Source organism: Hyperolius riggenbachi, chromosome 7 (assembly GCF_040937935.1).
Source record: "Hyperolius riggenbachi isolate aHypRig1 chromosome 7, aHypRig1.pri, whole genome shotgun sequence".
NCBI classification, from domain to species: Eukaryota; Metazoa; Chordata; class Amphibia; order Anura; family Hyperoliidae; genus Hyperolius; species Hyperolius riggenbachi.
Window position 1 is genome coordinate 196,578,795 of NC_090652.1, and position 16,390 is coordinate 196,595,184.

General features: G+C 42.0%; 1 protein-coding gene across 2 annotated transcripts in view; it reads left to right on the forward strand.

Annotated features, from left to right (window-relative positions):
• The window catches only part of KLF7 (KLF transcription factor 7), a 284,623-nt gene extending 269,354 nt beyond the window's left edge, over nt 1-15,269 (forward strand). For both annotated transcript variants that reach the window (XM_068244976.1, XM_068244975.1), the window contains exon 4: nt 12,036-15,269. In XM_068244976.1, the coding sequence (XP_068101077.1) occupies nt 12,036-12,087 (52 nt within the window). In that variant the 3' untranslated portion in view covers nt 12,088-15,269. The remainder of the gene's footprint in view (nt 1-12,035) is intronic.
• Nucleotides 15,270-16,390: the final 1,121 nt, after the last annotated feature.

The following is a 16,390-nucleotide window of genomic DNA, read 5'->3' on the forward strand; positions in this document are numbered from 1 at the left end:
ATCTTATTATGGTTCCTCTTTATGGTGTAATTGAGTGCTGGGACAACACACAAAGTCCCCAGAGGCTGAGTGGGGATGCACCACATAGGGTAACAACTGCGATGGAGATTGTGGCATTGGGACTGAAAAGAAGGCAGGAGATCTGCCATCATTTCAGTGGTATAATATGTGAAACAGCAATAAGCCTGACAGACATTCAAAACCAAACCCTTGTCCCTCTGTACTAAGGTTCTATGGTAACATGTAGAAATTGTTATGTTTCTTTAGTGCATTTTTGCTCAGGTAACAAATACATTTATTATATGTAAGGAAGTCAGTTATAATTAATGTGCATTTTAAAGTAAATAATGTCTAAAGAGACTCTGAAGCCAGTATACATTTTTCTTTTTAACTTGTTTTGCTGTCAAGGACCCTCAGCCCTGCTAAACCGCCGCTATCCCGCAGCAAAACGAGGGGTTTATACCCCCCAATTCCCCTCTCCTTTGTCCGGGGAGCGCCTACTGAATGAGGCACAGCTAATGGCTGATCTCTGATCGCCGCCTCTCCCCGCCCCTCTCAATCTGCCTTCACAGAGAGGGGCGGGGGAGAAGCAGAGATCCGTCGGCAGATTGATGCGCATGGAGGCAGAGCTGCAGCTCATAGCGCATCCTACAGCATGCGCCCTTGCTGGGAGCACTGTGCGCATGTATATGATGTCACTTCATCGTGGGCATGATGTCATATGGATGTACAGTGCACCCCCAGCCACAGGTGCGCGCTGTAGGGCACGCACAGCCCGGCCAGCACCTGTGCAGTAGGGCCCGACTCCGGTGACCCGGAAGAGGCTGCCGGAGGGGCATTTAGGTAGGATGCGGGGGCAGAGAGGAGAACAAGAGGAGCTGCAGGCATCAGGACAGGTGTCAGTATATGCCTGCTCCCCCCGTTTCTCTAGGTTTATTTGGCTCTGGTATCCTTTAAAAATGGAGTATTTTTCTATCCACTACTTAACATACTGTCTAAAGATAAGATTTTATATGTAACGCTGCTTGTATAATTAAATTATGATAGTTTGTTATGGTTTCCCTATACCATGTTTAATATAAATAATTCAAACTGAAAAAAGTTTCTGAAACAAAATATCTATTCATCGCTAGCTTATACGTCTGTTGTGGAAGTGCAATTTTTCAGAAACTGTTTCCTTGCAATGAAATATTCAGCCACTTTAGCAGATATTTTCCAGATCACAAATGCACCAACTTTGCCATTAACCACTTAAAGAGGAACTTCAGCCTAAACAAACATACTGTCATTAAGTTACATTAGTTATGTTAATTAAAATAGATAGCTAATATAATCTCTTACCCGCCCTGTTTTAAAAGAACAGGCAAATGTTTGATTTCATGAGGGTAGCCATCTTTTTGGTTGAAAGGAGATGACAGGGAGCATGAGACACAGTTCCAACTGTCCTGTGTGCTAATCACCCCTCCCAGTTGCTAGGCAATGTGCATAACAACATAGGAAATCCCATCATGCTTTGCACAGCATCAGGGAAAAAAAGCCCGGGCAGTTTTCTTTGATGGGTGGAGCTTAGCTAAAAATGCAGCTAAAAATGATACTTCGGTAAGAAAAACTAAATTCTGATGCTGTGCAACTGTTAAAGAAACACCAAGCCTTTTTCAGTTCTGCTGAGTAGATTTTTAGTCCGGAGGTTCACTTTAAGGACTGCAGTCTTAAAACCCCTTAAGGACCAGACACTTTTTTTCCATTCAGACCACTGCAGATTTAACGGTTTATGGCTCAGTCATACAACCTACCACCTGAATGAATTTTACCTCCTTTTCTTGTCACTAATACAGCTTTCTTTTGGTGCTATTCGATTCCTGCTGCGATTTTTAGTTTTTATTATATTCATCAGAAAAAGATATAAATTTTGTCAAAAAAATAATTGTTTTAACTTTCTGTGCTGACATTTTTCAAATAAAGTAACATTTCTATATAATTTTTTGTCCAAATTTATTGTGCTACATGTCTTTGATCAAAATAAATCCAATAAGTGTATATTTTTTGGGGTTGGGTAAAAGTTATAGCGTTTACAAACTATGGTGCAAAAACTGAACTTTCCCATTTTGAAGCATCTCTGACTTTTCTAAGCACCTGTCAGGTTTCATGAGGTGCTTGAATTCCAGGATAGTATAAATTAGGGATGGGACGAATCCACAATTTCTTCGAATCCGAATCCGGATCCGAATCTAAAAAGGTTCTCGAATATCTCGAACCTTTCGAATCCCGAATCTAACGAATCCTGCACATAAAAATTGTGCGATCCGTGGTATAGTTGCCCGCAGTATAGGTACCCAGGCATAGGTAGCGAGGTAAAGGTGCCTTCAGTATAGCTAGCTAGGTATGGGTGCCTTCAATATTGGTAGCTTTCAGTATAGGTAGCAAGGTATAGGGGCCTTCAGTATAGGTAGCAGGGTTTATGGGCCTTCAGTATAGGTAGCAGGGTATATGGGCCTTCAGTATAGGTAGCAGGGTATATGGGCCTTCAGTATAGGTAGCAGGGTATATGGGCCTTCAGTATAGGTAGCAGGGTATATGGGCCTTCAGTATAGGTAGCAGGGTATATGGGCCTTCAGTATAGGTAGCAGGGTATATGGGCCTTCAGTATAGGTAGCAGGGTATATGGGCCTTCAGTATAGGTAGCAGGGTACATGTGCCTTCAGTATCGGTAGCAAGGTATAGGGGCCTTCAGTATAGATAGCACAGTACATGTGCTTTCAGTATTGGTAGGTAACTAGGTATAGGGGCCTTCAGTATAGGTAGCAGGGTATATGTGCCTTCAGTATAGGTAGCAGGGTATATGTGCCTTCAGTATAGGTAGGTAGCTAGGTATAGAGGCCTTCAGTATAGGTAGTAAGGTACATGTGCCTTCAGTGTAGGTAGGTAGGTAAAGGGACCTTCAGTATAGGTAGCAGGGTATAGGGCCTTAAGTATAGGTAGGTAGGTATGTAGGTAGGTAGGTATAGGGGCCTTTAGGTAGGTAGGTAGGTAAAGGGACTTTCAGTATAGGTAGCAGGGTATAGGGCCTTAAGTATAGGTAAGTATGTAGGTAGGCAGGTATAGGTGCCTTTAGGTAGGTAGGTACGTATAGGGGGCCGGTAGCGAGGTAGGTAGGTATTGAGGCCTGTAGGTAGGTATAGTGGCCTGTAGGTAGGTATAGGGGCCTTTAGGTAGGTAGGTAGGTATAGGGGCCTTTAGGTAGGTAGGTAGGTATGTATAGGGGGCCTTTAGGTAGGTATAGGGGGCCTTTAGGTAGGTGGGTATAGCGGCCTGTAGGTAGGTAGGTAGGTAGGTATAGCAGCCTGTAGGTAGGTAAGGATAGTGGCCGGTAGGTAGGTAGGTAGGTATTGTGGCCTGTAGGTAGGTAGGTAGGTATAGCAGCCTGTAGATAGGTAGGTAGGTAGGTATAGCAGCCTGTAGGTAGGTAAGGATAGTGGCCGGTAGGTAGGTAGGTAGGTAGGTATAGTGGCCTGTAGGTAGGTATAGTTGCCTGTAGGTAGGTATAGTGTCCGGTAGGTAGGTAGGTATAGGTGCCTTTAGGTAGGTAGGTATGTATAGGGGGCCTGTAGGTAGGTGGGTAGGTAGGTAGGTAGGTAGGTAGGTAGGTATTGAGGCCTGTAGGTAGGTATAGTGGCCTGTAGGTAGGTAGGTATAGGGGCCATTAGGTAGGTAGGTAGGTAGGTAGGTATAGGGGCCTTTAGGTAGGTAGGTATAGGGGCCTTTAGGTAGGTATAGGGGCCTTTAGGTAGGTATAGAGGCCTTTAGGTAGGCAGGTAGGTGCGTATAGGGGGCCTTTAGGTAGGTATAGGGGCCTGTAGGTAGGTAGGTATAGCGGCCTGTAGGTAGGTAGGGATAGTGGTAGGTAGGTAGGTAGGTAGATAGAACCCCCCTCCCCCGCCAACCCCCCCACGGCCCCCTCCGTCCCCCGTGCCTCCTCCGCTCACCCCTGCATAATCTACTCACCTTTCCCGTGGAGCGCAGAGCGGCAGACCTCTTCGTTACTTCCCTGTTCCCTCTAGTGGCCGGACCGGCTCTTACTAATGACGTCATTGTAAGAGCCGGTCACTAGGGGGAACCAGGAAGTCGGCGAGAGGTCTGCCGCTCTGCGCTCCGCTATGGATAGGTGAGTGGATGCGGGCAGGGGGGGGCGAGCGGAGGAGGTGCGGGGGGGTCGGAGGAGGTCGGAGGAGGACGAGTGTGCGAGCGGCGGATGCGCGGCGATGCGGCGTCGGGATTCGGCGGATTCGTATAGTGGAAAATGGCGTCGGGATTCGAATCCACGAATCTCGAATATTTCCTAATATTCGAGGGATTCGTGGATTCGCCGGATTCGTCGTCCCACCCCTAGTATAAATACACCCCAAATGACCCCATTTTGGAAAGAAGACATCCCAAAGTATTTACTAAGAGGCATGGTGAGTACATAGATTTAATTTTTTGTCACAAGTTAGTGGAAAATGACACTTTGTGACAAAAAAATAAAATAAAAAAAAGTTTCCATTTCTGCTAACTTGTGAAAAAAAAATGAAATCTGCCACGGACTCACCATGCCCCTCTCTGAATACTTTGGGGTCACAGGACTTTGGGCCCCTTAGCGCACCTAGGCTTCAAAAAAGTGTCGCACGTGGTATTGCCATACTCAGGAGAAATAGTATAATGTGTTTTGGGGTCACAAAGTGTCATTTTCCGTTTACTTGTGACAAAAAATAAAATTTTCAATTACCTCACCATTACTCTCATGGAATACCTTGTTGTGTATTCTTTCCAAAATGGGGTCATTTGTAGGGTTTGTTAACTGTCCTGGCAAGTGGGCGGGGTGCTAAATTTTGAGCACCCCTGTAAAACCTAAAGTTACTCATTGGACTCTGGGCCCCTTAGCACAGTTAGGGTGCAAAAAAGTGCCACACATGTGGTATTGCCGTACTCGGGAGAAGTAGTACAATGTGTTTTGGGGTGTATTTTTACACATACCCATGCTGGATGGGAGAAATATGCTGATTGTTTTGAGATTTTACACACAATTGTCCATTTACAGAGATATTTCTCCCAGCCAGCATGGGTATGTGTAAAAATACACCCCAAAACACATTATACTACTTCTCCTGAGTACGACGATACCACATGTGTGACAATTTTTTGCAGCCTAGGTGCGCTAAGGGGCCCAAAGTCCTATGAGTACCTTTAGGATTTTACAGGTCATTTTGAGGCATTTGGTTTCTAGACTACATCAGTTTAGGGGCCCTAAAATGCCAGGGCAGTATAGGAATCCCACAAGTGACCCCATTTTAGAAAGAAGACACCCCAAGGTATTCCGTTAGGAGTATGGTGAGTTCATAGAAGATTTTATTTTTTGACACAAGTTAGCGTAAATTGATTTTTATTGGTTTTTTTTATCAAAGTATCATTTGGCACTAACTTGTGACAAAAAATAACATCTTCTATGAACTCCTCATACACATAACAGAATACCTTAGGGTGTCTTCTTTCTAAAATGGGGTCACTTGTGGGGTTCCTATACTTCCCTGGAATTTTAGGGGCCCAAAACCGTGAGGAGTAGTCTGGAAACCAAATGCCTCAAAATGACTGTTCAGGGGTATAAGCATCTGCAAATTTTGATGACAGGTGGTCTATGAGGGGCCGAATTTTTTGGAACTGGTTATAAGCAGAGTGGCCTCTTAGATGACAGATTGTATTGGCACGGAAGTGCAGGAAGCGCAGGATGTTCTCAAATCGTGACCTGGACATGGCAGTAGAGAACATGGGCATGTAATGTATTGGGTGCGTAGACCAATAAGACCGCAATACATTTTTTTTGACTAGACCCATGTTAAGGAGAAGGCCCCAAAAAATGTTATGTTTGGAAACTTGGAGTGGTTTCCACCGAAAAGGCTGGGCATGGTAACTTCTTGGATTGGTGCTTGCGTATTGTGTCGCGTAACAGTTGGTCTCAGCCACAAATAAGTCGTAGAGGCCAGCAGTGATCAGAGAAAAAATTTGGTCACTGCGGTGGGGCGGGTGAGGGTTTGGCTGGGTGATCAGAAGCCCACAGGGGGCAGATTAGGGCCTGATCTGATGAATAGGAGTGCTAGGGGGTGACAGGAGGTGATTGAAAGGTGTCTCAGGGGGTGATTAGAGGGGAGAATAGGTGCGATCAATGCACTGAGGAGGTGATCGGAAGGAGGTCTGAGGGTTTGGCTGAGTGATCAGGAACCCATACGGGGCTAATTAGGGCCTGATCTGATGGGTAGGTGTGCTAGGGGGTGACAGGTGGTGACAGGAGGTGATTGATGGGTGTCTTAGAGCGTGATTAGAAGGGGGAATAGATGCAATCAATGCACTGGGAAGGTGATTAGGGGAAGTCTGAGGGCAATCTGAGGGTGTGGGCGGGTGATTGGGTGCCCGCAAGGGGCAGATGAGGGTCGGGTATGATGGGTAGCAGCAACAGGTGGTAACAGGGGGTGATTGATGGGTCATTTATGGGTGATCAGTGGGTGATTAGAGGATAGAACAGATGTAAATAATGAACTGGGGAGGTGATCAGGGGGGGGGGGGGGGGGGTCTGAGGGTGATCTGAGGGTGTGGGCGGGTTTTTGGGTGCCCACAAAGGGCAGATTAGGGTCTGATCTGATGGGTAGCAGTGACAGGTGGTGACAGGGGGTGACGGGGTGATTGATAGGTGATCAGGGTGTGATTAGAGGGGAGAATAGATGCAAGCAATGCACTGGCGAGGTGATCGGGGGGGGGGGGTCTGAGGGTTATCTGAGGGTGTGGGCGGGTGATTGGGTGCTCGCAAGGGGCAGATGAGGGTCTGATCTGATGGGTAGCAGTGACAGGTGGTGACAGGGGGTGATTGATGGGTGATCAGTGGATGATTAGAGGGGAAAACAGATGTAAACAATGCACTTGGGATGTGATCTAAGGGTGCTTCTGCGGGCGATCTGAGAGTGTGGGCGGTGATCAGGCGCCTACAAGGGGAAGGTTAGGGTCTGATCTGATGGGTGGCAGTGACAGGTGGTGACAGGGGGTGATTGATAGGTGATTGACAGGTGATCAGTAGGTAATTACAGGGGAGAATAGATGTATTGTATACAGTACACGGGGGGGGGGGTCTGGGGAGGATCTGAGGGTGTGGGGGTTGATCAGGAGCCCCCAGGGGGCAGTTTAGGACCTGATCTAAAGGATAGCTTTGACAGATAGTGACAGGCGGTGATTGATGGGTGATTAGGTGGGTGATTGGGTGCAAACAGTGGTCTGAGGGGGTGATCAGGGGGGGTCTGAGGGGTGCTGTGGGCGATCTGGGGGCAGGGGGGTAGAATCAGTGTGCTTGGGTGCTTACTACATGGGCTGGCTCCTGCCCTGGTGGTCCCTCGATCACTGGGACCACCAGGGCAGGAGGCAACCTGTATAATAGGCTTTGTATACATTGCAAAGCGTATTATACGCTTTCTATGCGGCAGATCAGGGTTTAACAACCTGCCGGCGCTGCTAGTTGGCCTGCGGGTTGATGCCGTCGGTGGGCGGAGCCTATTGCCGGCGAATGCGCGCGCATCCCTGCGCGCGATCCCCGGCTGAACAGTCCCCCAGGTACCACCGCTGATCGGCGTTATGTGGTCCTGAGGGTGCCACTTTGCCGACGCCCATAGGTAGTGGGCAGTCGGCAAGTGGTTAAATCAGTTTCAGCTAAATTGACCTGCTCATCCCTAGTGATAACCATTGTAAGAGATTTGTCATTCACATATCCACTTACTTCTTAGCTGCACTTGTAGGACTAGATTGCTGCAGGTGAAAAACCAAGCTCTTTAAAAAAATTAAGAAAGGTTTTTGTCATAATAAAACCATGTAGGGACACTATTATAAAGTTAAGGCTGCCATACACTGGTCGATTGCCACCAGATCAACCAGCAGATAGATCCCTCTGTGATTGAATCTGATCTAAAAGGGATCTATTGGCTGCCGTACTGCAAACAGATGTTAAATCGATTTCACTATGAAACTGATCCACAATCTGTGGAGCTGCCGCTGCCGTCGCTCCCCTCTGTATACGTTACCTGATCCGGGCAGCGCGAGTCCCCCGGTTCCCGCGGTCTCTTCTCAGCTCTGGGCTCCGGCTTCACCTTACTTCCTGTCCGGGGAAGTTTAAACAGTAGAGGGCGCTCTACTGTTTAAACTTCCTGTCGGGACAGGAAGAAGTGAAGCCTACCGGAGCCCAGCGGAGAAGGAACAGCGGGGATAGCGGGGATACGCGCAATGTATTGCCACTAGCGTCAGTCGTCGGACATTCGAACGCCGCTATCGACGCACTCCCGACCCGCCGGCGATCGAGCAAAATCTTCCGCGCAGACAGATCAATGGGAACGATTGATTTCAGATGGAAATTGATTGTTCGGTCAGCGTTTGCGCAATGATTTCACAGCAGATTCGATCACAGTGTTAGAATCTGCTGTATATTGGCGGGAAATAGTATAAGTGTATGGGCCCCTTTAGTTGATTCTATATCTTAAAGAGTAACTGTCAGGCATAAAATCAACAATAAACTATTTTTATCTGGTAGACAAGTAATAATGATGCTAACCAGGCAATCCAAAAGTTAAAAATCACTCTGATTTTTCTTCTCCATAAAACATCATTCCCCAGTTTCCCTGGCTCTTATGTGGTACATCTGCCGCCCAAAGGAAGTTGCAGGACATGCTGGGTTTTCTTGTTTCCTTCTTTACTTTCCCTTCAAAGTTAAGTAGTGCAGCCTGATTGGCTGAAGCCTCTTTGCCTCCTGTTTTCCCCTCCCACACCTATGTTCCTCTCTGATTGGCCAATATTTTTCAATGCACTTTCTGCAACAGAGCTGGGTGGGAGTGTCTGAAGACTGGGAGAGGGCGTGCAATGATACACAGACAAAGTAAGGGAGGAAATGATGCCAATATTGACTTCAAGATAGACACAGACAAAATGGAAAATCCTAAGAAGATTTTCATTTTTTATACTATAGAAAAATCACTAAAATCAACATATGGGCAGCGCAATACATATGTTATGTAAGCAGAGCAAGTATTTATCTACTTATATATGTTTTTTTTTTCTCAGAGATAGTATAGCTAACAGCTTCACTTTAAGATAATATATTCCTTCTGCACAATTTACAATCAGTGATCATAATTCACAGCAAATGACATGTGGTATTGTTAGGGAATGGTGGATAGGAGGCTCCCTGTGTAGATTATAAAGACATAAACAGGTATAAAAGGCACCTAGCCAGATACATAATTCCTGTCACACTGCTATTGGCCTGAGGAAGCTGCGTGTAGCAGCAAAATTTGTTGCCTGGTGCATGAATTAAATTCTCTCTTTAAAACTGGAAGTGGGTCCTTCTTAAAGGTAGGACCCTATTATTCATTTTATACCTGTTCATATCTATATATATTCTAAACTGGGTGCCTCCTATCCACCGACGTTCCCTAAGTTTTATCCCTCATCCAAGAAATACCCACTCTTGGACTGATCTTTCTGGCTGTTTTTTTCTGGAGCAGCGACCGCGAAAGGTGAAAGGGGACGTTACTTCTCACTTTCTGAAATCTAGCATTATTGTTCTTCAGTTTTGAAGTGAGAGCAGTCTTTCTCTTCTTGCAGATGGACCATGTGATTTAGTTAAATACTGAATTGAGAAACTATGTGCATTTGTCACTATGATCTGTGTGTAGAAGTGCTTGTTCAGTTTTCATCAGAGCAGTGAGAAAAAGAAAAAATTCAAGTAAATTCAACACAACTGACTGCTGAAGGGGCAGCATATGAAGACAGGGGACGCTTGCACAGCAAAGTTTGGTGCAAGCGAAGGCACAAACCACATGCTTCAGCAAACCAATGATGATGAATGGGGCACCTGGCTCTGGTATCAAAACTAGTGTTGTTCAAATTCAGGACCTCAAAACCCGAGCAGCCTCATTCAGCACCATTTAAGCACTGGACAGCAGAGTGATGTGTGTTTCATTTAGCTCTGATTCTTTCTTTCTTTCCTACTGCAAGCTGGAAAGAGGAAGTCTCAGAGCTAAATGAAAATCACCCAGTCCTAAAATGCAGCTGTTTGGGTTCTGAACCACATGGTCCTGAATTACATTTGAGTACTGTTTAGGGCTCTGCCTTTTACACTGGAGATCAGGGTTTAAATCATTGGCTCTTCCTGTTCAGTAAGCTTGCACCTATTCAGTGAGGGGTCCTTGAGCAAGACTCCCTAACACTGCTAATGCTACTGCCTATAGAGCGCGCCCTAGTGGCTGCAGCTCTGGTGCATTGAGTCTGCCAGGAGAAAAGCACGATATAAATGTTCTGTGTCTTGTCTTATCATGTCTTGAGCATATGGTCAAGCACCTGAACCATAGGTTACCTACCACTGCTCTAGGTGATGGGTCTCCTCTAAGTACACTTACAATAAGCAGGTTATGCTTCTGTGCAGATGTAAATTTTTCTTTTATGAAATACAGTATTACAGGAAAATTTAGAATGTATACACAATTGCGATTGTAACATGTATGGGTGCACTATCCATTCTTAAACGTTTTCTTTGCTCATAGTGTATTTTCATGCAGAAGTCTCTAGTGCATAAGACCTGAATGGTAACTGTGGCATAGTAAGACAAGATTGGCGGGTGTTTGCCACAGTAGTGTTTGCCTGAATGTTAATGTATCTGTCACATTTTATTGTGTTCTGTATATGAATTCATATGCAGATTTTAGACTTTCTTTCTGAAGAATATATACAGTAAATGTCAGACTACTGAGTCAGCTGCTTTGCTGCCAAGGTTTTAGTTAAGAGTAGTTGCACAGACATTATACTGTAGCACCTGGTATGCATTCTCAATATTTGTCACTTAAAACAATTGCTAATTGACCATGTTGAGTGACAAATTACAAATGACCAATAAATGCACAGGTTACTTGCTGTATCATTTAGCAGTCTATCATGACATCACTAAAACATTGGAAAGCAACATTGATGCTAAATTTTCAACAAAGAAGGAGGTCAACTGTTAGTATCTCCCTGATATTGAGCACTGACCAGGTTAAATACTGCAAATATTGGATTTATTTTCAGCAGAAATTTGATCTAATATCAACCGCACAAAAATCAACAGAAAATGTGTACATTTTGATGCAAAACAAAGCTATGCAACTAGCAGATGTGCAAAGCTTCTTTGCTCGATAGTGATAATAACAACTTTTCCTAATCAATATTCGTGATGACATTACATTTTAATATATTTTTACTATATTTAATGTTGTTATTGAAACAAATGTCTACTCTATTTTAAGTGTGGTACATCATATGTCCAGCCTAACTGTGTGCTGTGACTTGCAATGACAGCTGCTTGCTTAATACAAGTTTTTCAGCTATATCAGGGACAATTTTGTGTTCATATGTGCAATTAATAGCTGATTCAGACTGCCCTTGGACAAATGGTGATTTGGATTTATTATAAAATCTGCCTTGATATTTATGGAGCCCTAAGATATGCAGGGCCTAAAGCATATGCTGGCCATTACTTGTACCACTATTGTGTATGACTATTTAATGACAAAACTAGATCTCTGTGCAGCATGTCAGGGTTATTAATAAAAACAATTGTAAAGCATTAAAACACATTGATAAAAGTTGATTATTTTATTAAGTTGCATTTTTGTATCCATTCTGTACCAAGGTTTTTGCATCAGGTTTCTATCTCTTCTTACACTACCACTTACACATTTACCGCCTATGGTTGTAAATGAACACACCCATAAGTGATCCTGCACATACAAGCGGTTTATTGATGATAACAGGACAACTTTTTGCTAGTTTTGTTGAAAGTCTACTGTAGGAAGTTTTTTTTTTTATTCTGTTTTATTGCTGCCATTTAACAGTTGTTAACAAACCTGAATTTTATTTTGTGTAAGATTCTTTTAATGTCACATTATTGACAATTTACTTATAAAAGGACCTAACAAAGCTCTCATTTATTTCCTTTCTTATAGGTGTTTTTCCAGGTCTGACCACCTTGCTCTGCATATGAAGAGACATATCTAAGAACATTTTATAGCCGTAATGGCTCTTCAGCCTTGGGGGGACCAAGGATTTCAGTGGATACTAATGGTTATGCCTATGTTATTGCAGGAGTTACAGAACATTTATTCATGTACAAATGTACACAAAAATCCATATGAAAAGTTCATGCATTGCCACACACTCACGTATACAACAACATTTCTGTTATGCCTTACCCCCCAGCCTAATTAACAGAGGCACAGAATGATGGACCGCTATGTGACTAAGGAATTGTTGGATATTAGTAGCTCCTATTTTACAATGGAATGAAAAAAACAAGCTTGAAAGCATACAGAAATGCAAAGGGGATCTGAAGAACTCACTTCACTTTATTGATACTCAGAAGCTGCTATAAAGCCAACTTCGAGTTGCATTGTTGTAGCACTAACATTTTCCTTTAAAATGTGGATCAAGAGGGGAAAAAAGCCAGGTCTGAACTAAAAAAAAAACTTATTTTGAGCCCCTTGGTTTGGGCTTATATTTGAAGACTCCGAATTACGAAGAGCCCTACCAAGCTCAGAGGTGTCATGTGTCTGGTCTTTTCTGATCTGGCCTCATTACAAAGCGCTTGAGATCATAATTCACTAGGCCTTACTGGCACTGGACTGCTGTGGCCTAAGTAACTAGATGGCTACTGTTAGCTTCCTATTTAAAAAGATAATGTGGATGGATGGAGGGGGCATTCATAATAATCCCCTATTTTATTGATTTTACTTCTGTTGGCTGTAGCACACCTTATGCACTATGGACTTACAAAAGCTGCTGACACTGATTGAGAAGGAGGCTTACTTATGGGCACCCTCCACCACCAGTGTGCGCACTTCCAAAGGTTAAAAAAAAAACCTTTTTGTTTTTCAGTGACATTATTTTATTCTTTACAAAATTTAATTTTATTTTCCAGAAGTTTTTGTCATATTATTTTCATGTATAACTATATTAATACACCTTTTGACCTCCATCTGGACATTTTTAGCTTGAATTGGACCAGCAACTTGGGCTTGGCTTCTAACATCAAATAGGCAGCAAGCCTCCTCTTACTGAACTTTCCAGATCGTGTGTTTGATCACTGAATTCAACTTCTAAAAAGTATAACTAGTTAGAAACTTGATGTTATTTCCAGAGCAGCTGCATTTTGTACTGAATATTCTGTTTTGAGTGTCTAAAGACATCAACTACAAAAAGCCAAATATATGAAACTATATCACATTGGTAACAGAGGACACTTAAGCAAGACAACAAACTGACCGTGTATTGGTCAAAACAGGCAGTTTCTTGTTTACCAATTCTGTTCATTTGACACCCTTAGCTACAATTAAGAGGGTCTTAATGAATAGACATTATTGAGATTTATCAGGTTACTGGTGTTTTTTTCACTGGGACATTTAAGATATTGCAAACTGCAGGTTTATTATGACTTATGTTGATAAGATCCAGATTCCTAAAAAGCCTAAAGGTAACTTATTAATACTTAATTAACAAACTATCCATGTATATACAACCCATTCAGTTGCCATTGGTCTTTGATCCAAAGACTGATAATCAGACCATATCAACTGGTCAGTTCTAGTAAGGGTGATGGGAAAGAAGTTGTATATTTTGTATATTTTGGGACCATTCCTAGCAGCTAGTATAATTGCACATTTGGTCCCACTGTGTCCAAATGACTGCAGCTCTTTCAACCCAGCCTGCTGACCTGTTCCAAAATTATTTTGACTCTGTGACTGTTAAGAAAAAAAGCTTAAAAAATAAATAAATAAATCAGAAAAAAAATATAAAAAACAAAAGAAAAAGAAAAAAATAGAAAAAAGCAAATCGTAAAAAAACAAATACAAAAAAAAAACATAAAACAAAACACAAATTCACCTTAAATGTTTTAGATTTCAAACAAAAAAATAGATTCATAGATGGAAGGGCAGCCTTGGCACTTAAGGTGTATGCTTGAAGCTGCCATTGGGTCTATCATTTCCGTTTGCCAACCCCTCTTGTTTCTAAAAACTATTTAAACTGTTCTTTACTGGTGTCATATTGAACCTGCTGAACTATACCATTCATTCTTTAAAAACTAAGCTTTTTATTCAATCATTTACAACTTAAAAGTATTAGTGGAAATTTACTTAATGTGCTTAACACGTCACTCTGATAAAAAAAATGCCTAATACTTGCATTACTGTTTTTAATCCCATTTTATAATAGCTGCATGTCTTCCCTGGTATGTACAGTAGACTCTGTTACTCTGTGCCTATACTGATAGCTAAGTAGCTGCAGTGTGTGCTTATTCCTGCTTGAAAACAATGCTTCTCCATTCCTCTCTCATTGTAAGTTATCCCTTTCCACTCTCTGTCATTCCTGTTTATATCTTAGCACCACTTCAGCAAACTCTGAGTCCAGAGAAGTATGGGTTTGTGATGAGTCATTTCTTAATGTACACAATAGGAGTGACACGCCTGTATTTTAAAACAGTAATGCAAGTATATTGCATTGCTGATCAGAAAATTAGTTTAGAACATATTGATGCATACCTACGCATAAGTACATTAACATTTTAATATGTTTTATGGGGTAGGACATTATCATAATCTAAGACCAAAACCTAAGAACATTTTAGATGTTCCGGAGAATCTGATAAAGAGTGAAACTAAATGTTTGATTCCAAAGATTTTAAAATCAAAATGTACTTACTGTACCTGAAGCACTGCTTGTCGACAATCCTTGTAGTTCTCTGCTTCTGCATATTAGATATACATATTAAATGTCATGGCCAATTTGATGGGTTTGCAGTATTGTGATAAAACTAAATATTGTGCATTCATAAAAAGCAGATATTAAGCATAATAGAAAATATAAATTGTAGTAATCATACTTCAACAGGCACCTTTACTGTAGATAATTAAAACTACCATGGCTGGTACAGGAGCAAAAAACAAAACAAAAAAAAACCCTGAAAATGTCTATTCCCATCTGACTACCGAAACTTGGTTTTGGATATGCAAATTTAGGGTTGTTGGACTTAATTATTTACTAAAGTCTTATTTGTCCATAATAACCAAGAGCAGCTACATGTGCTACTATACTTTTCTGAATATTTTCGTACAAAATTATTTTTTCTTCCTTTCGGTGTATAAACAAAATAAGGGCCATCTGTAAACATCTGCCTATATTTATAATGTGGGGTTTATTTGCAAAGCATTTTAAGGTTACTATCGAGGATTGTTTAGTTTCCTTTATTATTGCTGATTTTGTATACCATTAGTCATATTTATAAAGCAGCAAATTATATATTTTCTGCTAAAATTTATTCAGTAAACATTTGCAACATCATGCTGGTAAATTCAGTGTTTTCATATGAATACTACAGGAACTTACAGTGCAACAGGGGAATCATAAATGTACAACAGGTTAATCATGAGTTTTATTAATTAATCCAATTACCGGTACCTCTTTTGTATTTGACCTTTGCAACATTTTACCACTACTTTTAAAATATCAGCAATTGTTGTCATTGCCTGAGATTTTTGGCAATGGAGTTTGCCTGGACTCAGTCAGCCTTTATAATTGAATCCTTTGAGTACAGCCATCATCATCACAAAGCATTTTTGGAGTACAGAAAAGAATCTGATGTACAGCATAGGTGTAAAGAGGGATTGCTTATAGATTTCCAGTTCAATGAATATTAACTAAACATTTCTCTGGTATGTTTATAGTGAACTTGAATCAAAAATTCCTTAGTTAGCTAAAGCTACTCTGAACTAAACCTTTGTCCACTTGATACCTCCAAGCTAAGGCTGCAGAATCTGTTGTTTGTTTCCTACAGGTTGCCATCTTACTTTTTTCAGATTAGATGGGGCTGGAGAGTCATGTCAATTTTCATGTTTGCACAGCTGGATTTACCTAGTGGGAGTTGAAAGCTGCTGCAGATGTTTAAGGTATGTCTCCTGACTAGAAGAACAGAGAAGGGTCAAACTCTGCCTGTTCTAACATCTTGTCAGCATACAGGAATTGAGGCTGAAGAAGGCTTATTAGCTGAAAGCTTACTCCCTTTTTTCTAAGTCAGCCAATAAAAGTATCATGTTGATACAAACATTCTTGCTTTTACTGGTGACTAACACGGTACAACACTCTACTGTTTCTATAAGACTCAAAATTCTTCCTAAACTGAGCTTCAGCTGTGTACTGGTATGTATGGAATCATGTTTGTGAGGAAAGGTTAGGCAATAATATTAGATTTAGGCACACGTTAAATGCATGTCTAGACATAATGGGCTTCATGTAGTAAAGGTCAGTAAGG